Source organism: Hyperolius riggenbachi, chromosome 4, assembly GCF_040937935.1.
Source record: "Hyperolius riggenbachi isolate aHypRig1 chromosome 4, aHypRig1.pri, whole genome shotgun sequence".
NCBI lineage: Eukaryota > Metazoa > Chordata > Amphibia > Anura > Hyperoliidae > Hyperolius > Hyperolius riggenbachi.
Window position 1 is genome coordinate 375,903,061 of NC_090649.1, and position 19,230 is coordinate 375,922,290.

General features: G+C 41.6%; 2 protein-coding genes across 2 annotated transcripts in view; both read left to right on the forward strand.

Annotated features, from left to right (window-relative positions):
- Nucleotides 1-19,230, forward strand: part of FNDC1 (fibronectin type III domain containing 1) — a 274,542-nt gene that overhangs the window by 209,527 nt on the left and 45,785 nt on the right. Inside the window, exon 15 of the mRNA XM_068232055.1 lies at nucleotides 15,921-16,029. Coding sequence (XP_068088156.1) covers nucleotides 15,921-16,029 — 109 coding nt within the window. The remainder of the gene's footprint in view (nucleotides 1-15,920; nucleotides 16,030-19,230) is intronic.
- The window catches only part of TTLL2 (tubulin tyrosine ligase like 2), a 688,842-nt gene that overhangs the window by 107,053 nt on the left and 562,559 nt on the right, over nucleotides 1-19,230 (forward strand). The gene's annotated exons all lie outside the window — the stretch shown is intronic.

The following is a 19,230-nucleotide window of genomic DNA, read 5'->3' on the forward strand; positions in this document are numbered from 1 at the left end:
GTGTGCGCTCTTTTTTTTTCTAGTGCCCTGTCCTGACTTGTCTCCCAGAGCAGCACCCACGGCCATCCAACCAACTATACATCACCCCTACCCCACCGATCACTCCCTTGGGGCCCAAGTGTATCAATTCTTCAAACATGATAATTATGTACTTTATCTTATGTGCCACCACAGAGCAATTCTTATTTCAAATATTAATATTAAATACAGTATTTATGCTGTTCACAGACATTTATTTTTTGCTTTTAATGATGAATTGAGATTTAGGCAGCAGACTTCAATGGTTTAAAAATGTCTGGTCTGAGAAGAAATTTATTTTTGATATATAGTACTTACATTCTCTAAAATCTGAATTTATGATTGTTGCTTTACTGTTATACAATGGCAAAAAGCAAATCTATTGGAGACAGGTTGTTTAGAGCAGAGCTCCCCAACCCTGTCCTCAAGGCCCACCAACAGTACATGTTTTGCAGGAAGCCACAAACATTCACAAGTGAGGTAATTAGTGTCTCAGAAGAGCTGATTACCTACCTGTGTGGATTTCCACAAAATATGCAGTGTTGGTGGGCCTTGAAGTCTGGGTTGGGGAACACTCGTTTACAGTAATTGTTGATATTCTGAACATTCTTTAGTGATTTGGCATTTTAAAGGTTACTGGGGAAGTTTGATGCATTACAGATTAATTTGATTGTATCTTAAACATTAGCTCAGCTTTCAAAATGTGTGTCTAGGTTTGGTCTCCAGGTGCATGGAAAACAGGTGCAGTGTCCTTTCAGTAGTTTACCTTGAAGGATCTTTATGTGATACTTCCTCTGAGCATGCAGGGTCATGTTTTACACAAAGTTCAACCCGAAGGAGTGTTAGATATAGTTTTGATGTATGTAGTGAGGCATTCAAGCCAGCTATTCTCAGGTTCAACTCTCTTGGCAGGTACCTGAGCCATAAACTAGCATTATATTTTTGTGCTTGACACTGATTTTACATGTTTGGCTCAATAAACTAGCTAAGTATCTTATTAGGGACATAATTGTGTGTGATCAGGGTTTCATCCCATGTCGTTAGGGAAGATATGGAAGTTGCACTTCCTAGTCAGCTTTGCTATAAAGTAAGGAATCTCTGCCTTACTTTTGTCCCTAGATGTATGTAAGGCATTTGACATGATATCTTTGAACTACTTATTCTTTGTCTTGCAAAAATGAGGCTTTGGACATAACTTGTGAAAGTGTGCTCTATGACGATGATCTAGGGCTTTTGTAACTCTTGACATCACTCAGCTTCTTTTCATATATCTTATCTCATTAAAGAAAGATGGCTCACCTTTACAAATTATATTTGTTCAGTTTTATGCAGCTCACAGCTGAATCGTTATAGCTGTGCATGGCACGGCTTAGCAGTTTTGGCTACAGTTGTACAGCAGTGCGGTAGCGGCGCATGAATCGGAAACAGGCGCAGCTCCCAGTGGAAACCACCTGTAAGTGTTTAAAAGTTTAATGGACTTTGTTTCACTTTGAGTGGAAGGCTTATCAGTCACATTGCTTCTGCCACAGCTCCTCAGATTGTTTTTTGATCACCACTTGCAGTTAATAAGCCTAAACAAACACAGCGGAGACTTTCAGTAAGACATCATTTTCCTCACTCAGAAATAAGGAGAGATAATTTTCCACACTCACAGGCTTTTTGAATGTGCTGTAAATAACAGCTTTAGGTCTGAGGGAATGGTAATGTGTACACACAAGTAATTGTTTTTGTACAGGCAACAAACAACACGGGACCAAGTTTTTATTGTATGTTTTGCCAAACTGTAATTCCACTTTATCCTGACATGGGAAATATGAAAAATGTGTGTAGACATTTCACAAATGGCTTCATGAAATTTATTTTAGTTGATGAAGTTCAGAGATTGAGATAAATCTTTTAAAAGTACCTGGTCTAGCCTCACCAGAAATCTTTCCCAACAAGGACTCATTAATCTGTTTAAATGTCCCCACATCAGCATACATAAAGGAAGGGGATTCTGAATAAACGTAACTGAGACAGGCTTGTTTCTGGTGTCGGACTATTTAACTGAGGGTGAACCCTTTGGTTTCCATTGAGGGAACCTCAGTGCTGGTGAAATGATCCAATACAGAATGTTGTTGCATGCAATTCATTTTGGAAACTAATATTTTCCATTTTTGCAACTACAGTGGTGTGAAAAACTATTTGCCCCCCTCCTGATTTCTTATGCTTTTGCATGTTTTTCACACTTAAATGTTTCTGCTCATCAAAAACTGTTAACTATTAGTCAAAGATAACATAATTGAACACAAAATGCAGTTTTAAATGATGGTTTTTATTATTTAGTGAGAAAAATAACTCAAAACCTACATGGCCCTGTGTGAAAAAGAAATTGCCCCCTGAACCTGATAACTGGTTGGGCCACCCTTAGCAGCAATAACTGCAATCAAGCGTTTGCGATAACTTGCAACGAGTCTTTTACAGCGCTCTGGAGGAATTTTGGCCCACTCATCTTTGCAGAATTGTTGTAATTCAGCTTTATTTGAGGGTTTTCTAGCATGAACCGCCTTTTTAAGGTCATGCCACAACATCTCAATAGGATTCAGGTCAGGACTTTGACTAGGCCACTCCAAAGTCTTCATTTTGTTTTTCTTCAGCCATTCAGAGGTGGATTTGCTGGTGTGTTTTAGGTCATTGTCCTGCTGCAGCACCCAAGATCGCTTCAGCTTGAGTTGACAAACAGATGGCCGGACATTCTCCTTCAGGATTTTTTGGTAGACAGTAGAATTCATGGTTCCATCTATAACAGCAAGCCTTCCAGGTCCTGAAGCAGCAAAACAACCCCAGACTATCACACTACCACCACCATATTTTACTGTTGGTATGATGTTCTTTTGCTGAAATGCTGTGTTACTTCTACGCCAGATGTAACGGGACACGCAGCTTCCAAAAAGTTCAACTTTTGTCTCGTCGGTTCACAAGGTATTTTCCCAAAAGTCTTGCCAATCATTGAGATGTTTTTTTAGCAAAATTGAGACGAGCCTTAATGCTCTTTTTGCTTAAAAGTGGTTTGCGCCTTGGATATCTGCTATGCAGGCCGTTTTTGCCCAGTCTTTCTTATGGTGGAGTCATGAACAATGACCTTAATTGAGGCAAGTGAGGCCTGCAGCTCTTTAGATGTTGTCCTGGGGTCTTTTGCGGCCTCTCTGATGAGTTTTCTCTGCGCTCTTGGGGTAATTTTGGTTGGCTAGCCACTCCTGGGAAGGTTCATCACTGTTCCATGTTTTTGCCATTTGTGGATAATGGCTCTCACTGTGGTTTCGCTGGAGTCCCAAAGCTTTAGAAATGGCTTTATAACCTTTACCAGACTGATAGATCTCAATTACAGTACTTTTGTTCTCATTTGTTCCTGAATTTCTTTGGAACTTGGCATGATGTCTAGCTTTTGAGGTGCTTTTGGTCTACTTCTCTGTGTCAGATAGCTCCTATTTAAGTGATTTCTTGATTGAAACAGGTGTGGCAGTAATCAGGCATGGGGGTGACTACAGAAATTGAACTCAGGTGTGATAAACCACAGTTAAGTTATTTTTTAACAAGGGGGGGGGGGCAATAACTTTTTCACACAGGGCCATGTAGATTTGGAGTTTTTTTTCTCACTAAATAATAAAAACCATCATTTAAAACTGCATTTTGTGTTCAATTATGTTATCTTTGACTAATAGTTAACGGGTTTTGATGAGCAGAAACATTTAAGTGTGACAAACATGCAAAAGAATAAGCAATCAGGAAGGGGGCAAATAGTTTTTCACACCACTGTAGTTGAATTTTGCAACCTAGTTGTTTTTATTGCTACTAGAGTTCCAGCTTGCTGTGAGTGTGTGGAGTGCAGAGGGTTAGTGATTGTGTGTAAATGTACCACTCTCCTCAGCACCTGTTTTCCTCTTTAAAATCGAGGTCCAAAAGCAAAATGAGCATTGCTACCCTGGCTTGAGAACCCCATCTCAGCAAAAGTGTTTCTTGAAAGATGAACAAGGCTTTTAAGGTGTCTGCAAAGGACTTCCATGTCCTGTAAAAACTCTTATTTCCCTTCATGAAATCCAAACAAGTCAAATGACTTTGCATTGCAAACATTTTCTGGTTCAACAAACATGAAGTCAGTAAATACACATGACACCAAAGCTTGAAGATCGTAATGTCCCAATCAGTGTACATGTAAAAACAGCACTTGGGAATTTTGATGCACATTTCATTTTGTGGACTAGAGGTAGTAAAATATCAGTAATGTTACCTATATTCTACTATTGCCTATTGTAACCTAACTCTCACATTAACCCTTCCTGCATACACCTAACACTACCCCCCACCCTACACACTGCTAATTTAAACCACTAATTCAGTCTGTCGATAAATCCCATTGCTATCGCCGCTTACATCAGAATCAGAATAATTTATTTATTGGCTCTGACTCATACAGGTTCTGGAAGGATGGGGGGATAATGTCCGAAAGTCAAGAGCTGAGGCTGCCATACATAGTTAGTAGGGGTGATCACAGATATAAAAAATATTTTGAGTTGATGTACATTTATGCAAATTATTATGCAAGTTTATGCAGCTTGAAATTGGACCAATCAATTTAAACCTGGGTTTAAATTGATTGGTCCATTTTCAAACTGCATATATTTGTATAAAAATTTGCATAATTTTCAGAACAATTTACATCTCATTGATCATCCTTAATAGTTGTGTACAGAAAGAAACACAAGACTATAGGTTTTTTTTTTGTAGGATCAGCGAACAGTCTTTATTCTTCAATAATATCTAAAATCTTCTCAATTGCAGTCGTGAAATGTAGACACATCATACAAAGCTTCATATGACAGAACCAGGTTGCCTGACACGTGTTTCACGGCCAGAAGACGCTTTCTCAGAGGCACGCAACCGTAGAAAAATCAGGAAGGGTAAAAAAACAAATCTAGAAGATGGAATGCCAGATGGCATAAAACGTGCAGTCCGCCGTCCCAGGGATACACAGAATATTATTGAAGAATAAAGACTGTTCGCTGTTCCTACAAAAAAAAACTGTAGTCTCGTGACTGTTTCTGTACATGTACATACGTCATTGGGGTGGAACCATACTGAAGTGTTTTAGCTGTAATCATTTGATCCTTAACATTTAGTTTGAAAAAAAAGACATAACCCCCCCCCCCCCCCCCCCCCCCAAAAAAAAACAAATAAGTAATTAAATATTAGCTACCTTTCTCTCCTGCCCATTACGTATCTCAGTTGATCCATGTGCCATAATTACACAACGGGTGCCATGATGTAATTATTCTCTATGGGGTGCCAAAATTAACAGGCACAAGTGTGCACCATAATTCCCAATCCCCTTTCCTGAAGTCAGTGCATACAGAATGTACCTGTGGTTAATTATATAACTCAGCTACTGCAGCTGCTGGGACACCTTTTGTTGTAAATTCTCTTAATTCACCCACTGCTCACACTAGAGATGGGAAGTTCGGATCTTTTCAATGATCCGGATGATTCGAATCGGATCATTGAAAAGATCTGGATCTTTGATCCGAATCTCGGATCATTTTACTAGGGAAGCATTCGGGGTTGAAATGACTAGCATGACAGGAGAAGGGGAGGGGGGTGGACACACAGAGAAGGGGAGAAGATGGACAGAGGGCAGGGAGTGGACAGAGAAGGGAGGAGGGACGAGCAGAGAGCAGAAATGTTTGTTTGCCCACAATACCCACATGCTGCAATCATATGCTTTACATATATTTCACCTATATGCTCATCTGTGTACTTTGCATGCAAACGTCGCACAGTGAAAGAAAGCATTCCCAGAAGTAAAGTGCAGCTGTTTAGGAGGATCATATTGCGCTGCAATCACAGTGCCTGCAAAGTTACTGAGCTGAGCCAGCTTCCAATGTGTTCATTGTGCACAACTACGGAACAGACAGCCTATAATGAGCAGCACGTTATAGCCAGTATGTGTGCTCTACACATATCTGGCAGTGGCACCAAGTCCCCTCTCTCATCTACCTGTTTCCCTGCAAGGCTGGCTCCCATCCAACACAGCGATCCATCTCAGCTCTGCTTCCAGGACCCCGCTGCCCGCGGAGAGGGGGCGTGTCGCTCCTGGCCCCACCCCCTTTTGCGATCCGAATCACTCATTTTGATGATTCGGATGATTCGACTCACAAAATAGATTCGGATCAAAGATCCAAATCGTTCATGATCCGGACAACACTAGCTCACACCACTATGCCTTCCTCCATTCAGCCTCACCAGGATCATATGATTTCTTAAAAAGTCACAAGATAAAGCAGTTCAGTCTTAAATCTACAAAAACATGCACATTAGCATAGTGTATAAATCGCAACTGGTTAAGCAAAGCAAGCTAAAATTCTAGTGACAAGACAGATGAGGTGTACACAGCCGAAGTACAGATGTATCATCTGGCTTGATACTGGGACTCTCATAGATCATATGACTTCCAAAGGGGACATAACTTATGAAGATCCTTTGTTCATGTCTACATCATATGTGAAGACTGTGAGATGGCAGATTTTCACTTCAGCAACAGAAGCAGTTACTGAGCTGTTAAGAGTCCCACAGGGCCTTTTTTTTAAGTAATCTTTGAATTATTGCAAATAGCCACAGTTATATTCTGCATTTCTTTTTAGTAAGAGGGCTTTTTGGTCTCTTTTAGTACCTTATACCTTCCTAGTTTTTCTAGAAACTAGGTACTCTGTAGGACCTTTTTATACCTCTTTATACAGTGGGCAAATAAAATTCACCATCTGTTGACTTGGAGATCCATGATAGACAACGGCCCACCACAGTAGATCAGCCATATCACACTTTCATTTTAATATTTACATTGACATTTTAATATCAAAGTTTTATGGTAGTTTGTGGGTAGTAAACATGAATTGGTGTTTACAGTTCTTTCTAGACTGGAGTTTATCATAAGATTATTTGATTTAAAGAACTTTTAAATGCATCCACAATTTAAAATGTATAGAGAATATAAAACACAACTTGTTAAATCTTATTGAAACATCTGGTTTGATGTTATCAGGTCACAGTTGTACAGAGTTTATTTTCAGCTACTGCAGAGGGGAGCTGAAACATGTCCTGATGTGAAGCACATGTCTGTGTTTGTGGATACTTAGGTTGGAGAAGAAATATACTTAGCACACAAGTTGCCCCAAATGAAATTGTAGTTAGATTTTGTCAGATTTTTAAATGTCTTGTGAGAAACTGAGTTGCACCAAATCATTATATCATTAACTGCATACCCAGAAAAGTTCCACTAGCTTGCTGAATGAGACCCAACTTAGAATTTTCAGACCTGGGCCCATATGCTATTAACTTTTTCACCTGAGTTTCTCCTTGGTGATATTTTCACAACTTAAAAATAAAATGCCTTTCAAACCACCAGCAAGCAAGAAAATACTCAAAATAATTTTGATCGATCTCCTAGGAGAAAACTCAGGGGAAAAATGTATATGGGCTCTGTTGTTTTAAACTTATAGAACATGTTAAATATCATATGTTCATTTTATTCCCTTTGCGTTGGTGTTCTTTTGCCATAAACTTGCTTATTCAGTGCTGTAACCTTTAGCAATTAGAATTAGAATTTTTCATTCACCAATATAATAGTGAACTTCTTAGTGCTGTCCCTGAATTGGTGTGGGACTTTTTTATATCTCTGAATATACAATATCAAGATGAAACTATCACATTGAAATCTGTGTTCTGTCTTTCTAACAGCATACCAGAGTTGTGTTATTTTCCCCGTATGTTCACCATATGGTAACATCAGAAGCAGTAGTACCTTCTATAGATCATAAGAACCATAGACCTCAAAAGGTCATTCCGATAAACTTTGTTTACAAAGATAAGTCATTACTTGTGTTAGTGTTCTTTTAATCCTAAATCATTTTGGTTTGCCTCTTTCATTTCTATCTAGAAAACTCCAAAAAGTTTTACAGAATAATTTCCAGATGCCCAAATTGTGTGGACTGATTCATACGGCTTACGTCGCTCCACCCCACCCCCTCCCCCCACCCCACCTTTTTTACTTTCAATTTTTATTTGGTTTTCTTTAAAAAAAAAAATCTAAGTGATCACTATGAAATAATATTCCCAAAAGTGACATCAAGCAAAGAACTACCGTAGGTAAAAACACATACGTAACTGAAAGATTAGCTAATAATATTGAGATATTCAATATAACATACAATCAACAAACTGATAGCTTGGTTTAGATGCACTGCCATTCCTCTCTGTGTACAAAACTGCAAGTTCTACCTTTTTGCTGTGTAAAAAAATCTGGAAAGGGTGTTCCCGGTCTACGCTAGCTGCTTCCAGGATAACACTCATGTTTGCATATCAGTTCTGGGGTCAATTTAAATAGTGGTAATATCCTCCATTAGTGTAGGTGGCGCAGCTTGGTTTAGATGTGCTGCCATTATGTTCTGTGAACAAAACTGATAGCTGCAATTGAACTGATCAGGTGATATAAGGTGTTATAATCGAGCACTTTGATCTTACGGAAACCTCATTGTTCTCATTATGGAGTCTAGACTGCAATGAGTAAGAGATCTTGTCACGGTCACTTACCTGTGCGGACACGGCGGCTTGCACATACGGATGTCCGCAGGCGTCCTAGGGCATGCCGCCGTATCCGCACAGGTAAGTGACCGTGACAGATGTATTCTATGTGATAAAGCCACCAAATTCTGTCTAATAAAGCCAAGGATGGGAGTAAGGGACCTTTCCAAAATGTTGCTATAAAGGCGCCTGTTGGCCGCACTAACTAAGCCAACAAATGTATTCTGATATTTGTTAAGCGCTGGGTTGTTTTTGCAGAACAGAGCAACACTAATCAAAGCAGGTAACTCAAAAGTTCTGACTGACTGGGCAAGACCACCAATAGTGTTAAGTATCCGCTTCAGGGGCCATATGCAATTCACTTTTTCACCTGACTTTCCTCCTAGGTGATATTTTTAAAGTTGTCAATAAAATGCCTTTTAAGCCACCAGAAAGCAAGAAAATAATCAAAATAATTTTGATAGTAATTTTCAACTACTCTTGGTACTTTTTTAGTTGAAAAGTGCTGAAAAGTTATTTTAAATCGAAGTTGAAAAATTATCTCCTGGGAGAAAAGTCAGGTGAAAAAGTGAATTGCATATGGCCCCAGGTGAGATGCAGTGAACGAACTGACTAGTTGAGGATGAGAATATCTTTTGAGGTATCTTTTTGGGCTTTAAGTACCACTCATAGAATATTTTCCTTTACTAATTTACTAAATACCAGAAAAGATCTCAGACCAGTCCTCCTCAGATTTTATTGGGAGATTGGGGAACCATTTAGCTATATAAGGAGTGGAGTCAGGCAAGGAGTCTTGCCAAATAATGCTGTAAAAACAGGATATGAGACCTTGTCTATCAGAGTAAATTCCCTTTCCAAGGGTGATAGCTTCCATTGAGCCCCCTCATTTGCAACATAACATGTTGCTAGCCTACTGGCTAGCAAAGTGTCTGTAGAACCGTAACCCTAAACTGTCTCTTGAGGGATCAAGTACCGATTCCTGCCCACCAACATTCCTCATACATGTGTACACCAATTAGAGTGTGTGAAATTATCACACACACCACACACTAATTAGAAACAACAGGCTTTCAGAAAAAATACTAATATTAGTAATACAGGTCCTGAAAAAAAATTGTATGACCTCATTTTATATTGTGGTTAGATTCACACTAATCAAAGCTTGATCCACTGTAAACCGTGACTGAAGCTCTGCTAGTGTTGTGATCAATGCTACACTGGTGCAATATAGAGCATTCCTCTGTCTTTCCCTGCCCAACAGAAGGAGCTGGGTCCACACTAGACACAGTTGCAGGACGGACACTGCAGTCCGGATAAGGGGAAGTACCCACCGTACTGCAAACTGATGAAAGTGCATCAGTTTTGCATCAGTTTCCGTTCAGTTTTTCCCTGACAGAAAACGTCTCCATCATTAGGAAGGAGTGGGAGGATTTTTTTGGGCCAATCATAAAGCTCAGGCTATCCGTTTTCACATCAGTTTTTTGCCTGTGGAGCTGGAGATGCGTTTTCTCAGTGCTTTCACTACCCCTGCGTGTATCTGTGGTCCTGATCCATTGTGTGAAAATGCAGCAGATCCGGACCTTCCGTTCAGGTTTTGAAAACGGGTCCCCGCAAACGCAGACAGATCCGTTTTTTACTTGGGTGAGGCTGGCTGCTATTTTGAACATTAGTATCCGGGACTCCGTTTTTCATCAAGTTTGAAAAATGCAGCCACGGATACGTTTCCGGACCTAGTGTGGACCAGGTCTGGACTGGACACAAAGTTTCACTGCAACACTGAGCTCAGATGTACCCACCGGTTGTATAAATAAACAGAAACCACAGATTATTGATAGGTGAGCAGAACAGTAAAGTCCAATAGATTTTGCTCAACAACCTGGGGGATAGGCCACCACCACTTCCTGGCCCTCTGAGGAAGTGACTGTTTGGTTACAGAATGTGCATCAGGCATCTATACTGACATAACCTTATTTATAGCTTGGTTAGATGGATGTATTAATTATGTCATGTAGTGTGTAAACAGTCTTATATGTGAAACAGTGATGCTTGGATACCCCAATCACAAATTTGAGTAAATCCGGCCACGGCAGAATTTAAATCTGGATCGATGATCCGGATTTGAATCGGAGCTCCGAATTCGACTCGATTTAAGCCGTGATCATGGATTTGACTTTAAAGTTAATAGCAAAGTCCCCATACATGCTACAATCACCAATTGCAAGGATTATAAAGGTTATCAGTGGCAACAACTTTAAAAAAAATCTAAAATAACTTTTAGTTTTTGAGAAAATCGATTTTAAAGTATCACATGAAAAAAGTATTTGTGATTAAAAACCCGCCGACTTTAGCGATTAATAGCAAAGCCCCCTTACATGATATAAACACAAAATGCGCAGGATATGTTAAGTAGAACAGTGGGAACAAGGGGAATATTTTTTTTTTCAAAAAGACCTTATAGTTTTTGAGAAAATCGATTTTTAAAGTTTCAAAGGAAAAAAGTATACATGTAAATGCGGTAAATACATTAACCCCCTTGCCATTCCAATTATTGCGACAAGGGGGCAGCGCAGCACTTTTTAAAAAAAAAATTTTTTAAATCATGTAGCTAGCCTAGCGCTAGCTACATGATAGCCGCTGAGCAGCGGCATCCCCCCACCCACTCCGATCGCCTCCGGTGATCAGAGTAAGCAGGAAATCCCGTTCAGAACGGGATTTCCTGCAAGGCTTCCCCCGTCGCCATGGCAATGGGGCGGGATGACGTCACCGACGTCATGGACGTCGGGACGTCAGAGGGAATCCCGATCTACCCCTCAGCGCTGCCTGGCACTGATTGGCAAGGCTGCGCAAGGGTTTGGGGGGGCGGCTCGGCGCAACGGGTAGCAGTGAATCGGCGGGTAGCGGCGGCGATCGCGTACCACACGCAGCTAGCAAAGTGCTAGCTGTGTGTAGGAGAAAAAAATTGCGAAACCAGAGCAATCCTCCTGCGTGAGTTACCCCGAGCTCAGCTCGGGATAACCGTAAAGGAGGTTAACTATCATTTAACACATTTAAATGTATACGATTTTTCTTTTAAACTTTAAAATTGATTTTCTCAAAAACTATAAGGTTGTCAGGCTTGTCTGGCTATTTGCTATAGGTCAGACTGTATGCTCATATGACTGACCTATAACCCAGTCCTAACACCTGCGCAAACTCCTGCCTGATAACAAACTACAATACCCTGCAGGTAGATGTAGCATACAACCTGGCAAATAGCATTCATGAATCAGAATCAGAATCAGAATTTATTTTTCGCCAAGCACGACTGGGTCGTGCCCGGAATTGGGCTTGGCACAGGCAGGGCATAGAAACAGTAAAAGACACACACCAGAGATAGCAATACATCAAAACAAATACAATGTGGTACAAGTAATTGGATAACAACCCTTTTCAAAAAGAAGAGTACTTCAGTGCAGGCATGCTTAGAAAGACTATTCTATCTAGTAAAGCCAGCGGCCTAAGGAGGGGCCGCTCTTCCTTTGGTGGTAGGGGATGTGAGTGAGCCCAGAGAGTTCAGTGATTTGACAGCTGAGGGGAAGAAGCTGTTCCTGTGTCTTGAGGTCCTGGTGTAGATGGCCCGATACCTCTGGCCTGAACGGAGACGACAGAAAAAGCGGGAGCCTCGGTGCGAAGGATCATTTGCTACCCGCAAGGCTCTGGAGCGCAGATTGCAGACTGGTGTTGTAGAGTAGGTCCAGTGGGGGAAGTGGTTTTCCGATTATCCTTTCTGCAGATCTGATGACTCTCTGTAGTTTGTGTCTGTCGCTGGCAGAGGAGCCAGCATACCAGACAAGGATAGAAGAGCAGATGACGGCACAGCACAGCAAGGTAAAGCAAGACACAGTATACTTGAATAGTCACCTGAAGCCTAAAGGCTGAGGCAATCCAGATGAAAGTGTAATCTCAATACAGATGCGTGGTCAAACAGGCCGTGATCAGGGCAGGCAGCATTCATGCTAGGTCCTTCAACAATCTGAGGTTGGCAGCAGGAAATCCAGATGCAAGGTCAGGTACAAGCCAGATCAATAACAAGTGATCAGAAGAAACATAGTCAGGTACAATCCGGGTCAACAACAGGTGATCAAATCTGCAAGAAGCTTGGTCAAGAGACAAACAGAAATCTGCAGCAAGACAAGGCACTTGGTGTGAGCGCAATCTCAGCTACAAGCCCAGCATAGGCTATCAAGGGTGAAGATTGAGGGCGCTCACCTTTCTCTTATACAAGGACTAACCAATCATAAGCAACGGAATCCAAAACAACCAATCAATGTGCGGCATATCAGCCAGTCAGCTGACACGCCGGTACGCATGCTGCTGTTTACAGCCGCGGAGCGCGTACTGAGGATGCGTCCGGCGTCGGGCCAATAGGGAAGGAGCGCTATGCGCTACACTGACATTGGAGCTTTGCCGAGACCCAGAGGCTTGCGCCTCAGCGTGGGTCTCAGCGTTCCATATACAGCGAGGTTTTACAAAGGTCTTTTTGAAAAGACCTACTCAACATATTCTGCAAATTTGGTGTTTCATGTAAGGGGGCTTTGCTATTCACCACTGAATTTGGCGGGTTTTCAGATAATAATCACGGCCATGATCACAGCTAAATCCGTGATCATGAGAAGGATTTGGACCACATTCATGAGTGCATTCGGAACTGAATCCACGATCGAGAGGCAATCACGAATTCAGAATCTGACCTCGTGATCAGGAAAAACCCGTGATCACAAGGCCGTGGAGAGAAACACTAATGAGCAGGCTCGGACTGAGCCACCGAACCACCGATGGTCCCATCGGTGGGCCCCGACTGCCCCTCCTCCTGGGGGCCCCAGAGCTAAGAGGGAGGGGGGCACAGCTTGGAAGGGGGGGAATTGGGCAAAGAGCGGCGGGGAGGGGGGGAAGCGCCCCCTCCCTCACCTAGGGGCCCCCCCTTCCGCGCACCCCCCTCCTCCAGAAGTGCAGCCAGCAGCGAGCGGAGAATAGCTACAGAGATGATGCTAGCTCCGCTCCGCTCCGAGTCCGCATGCCGCTGCCCTGCTGGTCTCTGTCTGCTGTAGTGACGCTGTCCAATCACGCTCTCGCAGTACTTCCTTCGAGAGCGTGATTGGACAGCGTCACTACAGGAGACAGAGACCAGCAGGTCAGGAGCGGCATGCGGAGCGGAGATAGCATCATCTGAAGCTCGGTAAGCTATTCTCCGCTCGCTGCTGGCTGCACTTCTGGAGGAGGGGGGTGCGTGGAAGGGGGGGCCCCTAGGTGAGGGAGAGGGAGGGGGAGGCTTCCCCGCTGATCTGTGCCCGCTGATCTGTGCCCTCTGCCCCCCCTTCCAAGCTGGGGGGGGGACTTGCATTGTGTGGGGGTATCTCTGCCACCAACCTGATTGCATTGTGTGGGGGTATCTCTGCCACCAACCTGATTGCATTGTGTGGGGGTATCTCTGCCACCAACCTGATTGCATTGTGTGGGGGGTATCTGCAGCCAACCTGATTGCATTGTGTGGGGGTATCTGCAGCCAACCTGATTGCATTGTGTGGGGGTATCTGCAGCCAACCTGATTGCATTGTGTGGGGGTATCTGCAGCCAACCTGTTTGCATTGTGTGGGGGTATCTGCAGCCAACCTGTTTGCATTTTGTGGGGGTATCTGCAGCCAACCTGATTGCATTTTGTGGGGGTATCTGCCACCAACCTGATTGCATTGTGTGGGGGTATCTGCAGCCAACCTGATTGCATTTGGTGGGGTAATCTGCAGCCAACCTGATTGCATTTTGTGGGGGTATCTGCAGCCAACCTGATTGCATTGTGTGGGGGTATCTGCCACCAACCTGATTGCATTGTGTGGGGGTATCTGCAGCCAAACTGATTGCATTTTTTGGGGGTATCTGCCGCCAACCTGATTGCATTTTGTGGGGGTATCTGCCGTCAACCTGATTGCATTGTGTGGGGGTATCTGCCGTCAACCTGATTGCATTTTGTGGGGGTATCTGCCACCAACCTGATTGCATTGTGTCGGGGTATCTGCCGTCAACCTGATTGCATTTTGTGGGGTTATCTGCTGCCATTTGACTACTTGATGAATTATCATGAGGCATGTAACTACTTGAATATTTTATCTAAAATGTATCTGGTCAGACCTAATCTCTGAGAATAACGCCGCTACTTAATTGGTGGTTTTTTGTTTTTTTTAAAGTCTGCCCATGACTCATCATGACCACGCCGATGTTCCAGTGCGTGGTGACACCCATTTAGTTTCGCTGCGCGCGCCGCATTTAGACATATCCCTATTGGAGACTGTCCTCAGAATTGCTCACAATCTATTCCCTACCATAAAGTCATGCAAAATTTCTAGAGTACATGTGTATGTGAGCCCAAAATGGGGGCGGGGGGAGGGAGGAGGAGGAGAGGGGGATGGGCCCCAGGCTGAAACTTCCTTGGTGGGCCCTTGGTGTCCGAGTCCGACCCTGCTAATGAGAAAGTATTAAAAGTCTTACTTTATTGGAAAACCTTGATATGTGTTTCTTAAGTATGTGCTTTAAATACCTTAAGGGGACTAAAGTTAAAGTAAAAAAAGAAAAAAGGCCAATTTATATGCTATATGTGCATTACCTAAGTGGACAAACTTCTCCAAAACAAAGGGTATTCCCTGCTGTGGTGGTTTTTCCTAGGCAGAAGGTAAAGAAGAGAGGATAACGAGCAGGTATAAAAAGAGTAGGACACGTGTTTGGTATTATGCTTTGAAGGATTCTGGGGGCACATGGGGAAGTAATTGGGTCTGATTTAGTCTCGTGAAAATTGTCATTTAGACCAAACCAGAGAAGGGCTCAATATAGTACAAATTTATGAAGAATAGAAAACTATAGTAGAAAGTTGTCTAATGCAAACATTTACTCAAGACACAATATATATATATATATATATATATATATATATATATATATATATATATATATATATATATATAATCTTATAGCATGGGAAGTTGGAACCCAGCAGTCTGATTCAGAACTTCCCTCTTTCTTCCCGATTAAAATCACCTTCAACCACACTAGATGAGGCTGACTAAGCTGAAATGTAATCAGGAAGGAAGTGAGCATCAGGGGCAGATTATTGTAAACTTACTGGAGTGGGTTATGTTGGTTATTAAATAATGTATTGGAAATGCACTGTAACACCTTTTCAGTGTGTCCAGTAATTATTACTGTATGCTGCAACAATATAACTAGCCAAGTAAATTTATTTCCTACGTTTATGTTTTTATTTACAGGATATTTGGTTTACAGTGCTTCTTATGATGACTATTTACGGAACAAATGGTCAACAAAAACTTCAGGAGGAAGCAATTTCCCCGTTGAAAATTTGAAACCAAACACAAGGTACGATAGTAATATTTTCTAATAAAGAAACTGTAATGATATTTTCCAAGCCATCGACTGTAAGCATGTCCTTCTATCCCACACATGCCCCTGCCTGCCACGCCCTTCTTTGTTGGCCGCAGTACTAATTGGATGGGACGCATGTTTGGTGGCATGGCGTGCATGTGTGGCGGGATATCGCAGGCAACATCCAGGGATATGGCACATGCACTCCTGCCCTGTACAGCATATTGCTCTTCACCAGCTAATAATATGTGTGACTCTGAAAGGGAGGGTGAAACAGTGTAACAGCAGATTTCCTGAGGGCATTGTTTTTATTCTATACTTAATTCAGCACCTTTTTTCACCGGATAATTTTTTTTCTGAAGCTAAACTGCATATTTAAAAATAACTCAAAATAGAGAAAATTACATTACATGAAAAATTGGCCCTGTGGTGTTTCTTTGGCGTACATCAAAGGGCGTCGGGAAAAAAGGGCGCGTGGTGTAAACGATAAGCAGTATTATCGTTTAAAATAAATATTGTGTAGAATTTCGTTTACAAATAGTGTTTTAAGAATTTATAAATCATTAAATAATGTGTATGAGATCGGCAATTCTTAAAATGTTAATCTTCCCTGTTTCTAAACTGAAACTTATATTTACGTTTGTTAAAAACCCTCCCTGTACCTATCCCTAACCCCTAGACCCCCTAGTGGTGCCTAAACCTAAGACCCCCCTGGTGGTGCCTAAACCTAAGACCCCCCCTGTTGGTGCCTAAACCTAAGACCCCCCTGTTGGTGCCTAAACCTAAGACCCCCCTGGTGGTGCCTAAACCTAAGACCCCTCTGGTGGTGCCTAAACCTAAGACCCCCCTGTTGGTGCCTAAACCTAAGACCCCCCCTGGTGGTGCCTAAACCCAAGACCCCCCTGGTGGTGCCTAAACCTAAGACCCCCCCTGTTGGTGCCTAAACCTAAGACCCCCCTGGTGGTGCCTAAACCTAAGTCCCCCTATGAATAATTTAATGTTTTACAAACATTAATAAATAAAAAATGTAAATAAAAAAATGTAAATAATTTTTTGGGGTGGATAATAATGTTTTAGAAATGTTTTAGAAAAAGTGATTTAGTATCTTTATAAACGTTATTCGTCACGGGCTCATTTTGTAAAGTTAAATCATCACAAGCACAGTTATAAAACCTTAAAAATCTCCGGGCGCTGTTTGTAAAACGTTAATAATCTCTGGCGCCTTTTTTTCCCTGTTCGGCGCCCATTAAACGATATTTATAATGGGAGTGAATGGGGCGACCTTTCTGTCCACTTGTCTCATGCGCCCAAATCTCCTGCTTCCGTTTCTTTGATTGAAGAGGCTGAGGATCACTGTTAACCTTTACTGCCTCATGTCAGACCCTCAAATAATTAGGGTTCCCTGCGATCCATACATTTATAGACGGTGCACAATAATAAATCCTCTTTTGCCCAGTTCATAAAAAAATACATTTTCTTTTTAAATTTCCCCGCCAGACCCACTCGCAGAACTAAAATGGGGGCACTATTGGACATGCAATAGGAACTAAATACTTGTACTGTTACAATAAAAAATAGCCATACCTTATCTTTACACCCACTTTTAAAAGCAGGACCCTACAAAAAAAAAACAAAAAAAACGTATTGCTAAATGTACAGAGCCCATAATCACATGATGAAAGGCAACCAATAACAGTTTACTCTGCAAAAGGAGAGAAGCAGACCTAATGCGAAACTACAATGTCTCAGAAAAAGCCAGAGTCTTCAAAACAAATTCCAATAGAAACCCAAAGCATGCCCTAAAAAGGATGACATCAATTAATTAAAATAATAAAGTGTGGAGTAGTAGACGCAATGGAAAACCGAAAAGAAAGTCCTGAAATTCATCAGACTACTGCAGCCAACAAAAGAGCCACCAATTGCAGCGCTACTGACAATCCACATGTATACTATTGTGTCAATGCATCATAACAGGCAGCACAGTGGCATAATGCTTAGGTGGGGAAGAGCCCCTTGTCCATAAATTAGACAAGGGCTCTAGGGGAGAGGGGGATCCTTGACTGCCACTCCCTTCCAGAATCCCCCATACCAGTGTTGGTATAGATCACGCTGCGGACCCACACGTGGTCTGGCTCTGCAATCTGGCTATCCCATGGGTGACAGAGGCTTGGGAGGGGGGACCCCACACTGTCTGTTTTCTTAAAACGTATAAAATGTGTACACAGTGCTTGGAACTAACATATATTAAAGTGTATGCAGTAAAATGTAATTTTACCCAGTTTAAAAAACATTTTTTCTTTGGAGTACTGTATTCAAAATCGATTTTCTCAAATACTGCAAGTTCTTTTTGGAATTCATTTTTCTTGTGTTCCCACTATTCTCCTAAATATACCTGGGGACTTTGGTGAAGATTGCATTTAAGGGGGCTTTGCAATTAACCACAGAAATTGGCGATGTAGATAGCGGAATTCCGCTGCAGAGTGTCCTTTTACTGACTTTAAAAAAAGTTTTTTTCTTTGAAGTATTCAAAATAGTTTGTTTTTTCAAAAACTACAAGGTCTTTTTAATTTTTTTTTACTTGTTTTAACTATTCTCTCAAATTTACATGGCAAATTAGGTTATGATTACATTTTTAGAGGCTTTGCAGTTAATTGGGAAAGTTGGTGGTATTGATTATCATCTCATGGAAATTGCATCAGATCTCCGGGGAAATACGCAAAGATGAAAAGTCACTTTTGGATAGTGGACATTTCACTGGGATTACAAATTTGCATTTCTGACCATCCCTAGTAATGGGCACATAGATAAGGATAACACGTTTTTTAAGTATTTGGGAGAGTGTTAGAAAATGTACAAGATTTTGTTTTAACAGGTTTATATGTCTCCCTATGTTATACTGTTATTCTACCACCTTCAGTCTTGGTGACAGGACGACTAAAAGCATATAACAAGATGAAATATCCCTACAGGGTATAAGACAGCAATACAGATCTAAGAGATATTCCACTTTAACCACTTTATCCCAAATTTAACAAAAGAAAGAGAAAATGATCAACGTTTAAGTTAAAAGGGCACTATGCCGAAAAATTTTAAAATTTAAAATATGTGCAAACATACACAAATAAGAAGTACATTTTTTTCCATAGTAAAATTAGCCATAAATTACTTTACTTTTCTCCTTTATTGCTGTCACTT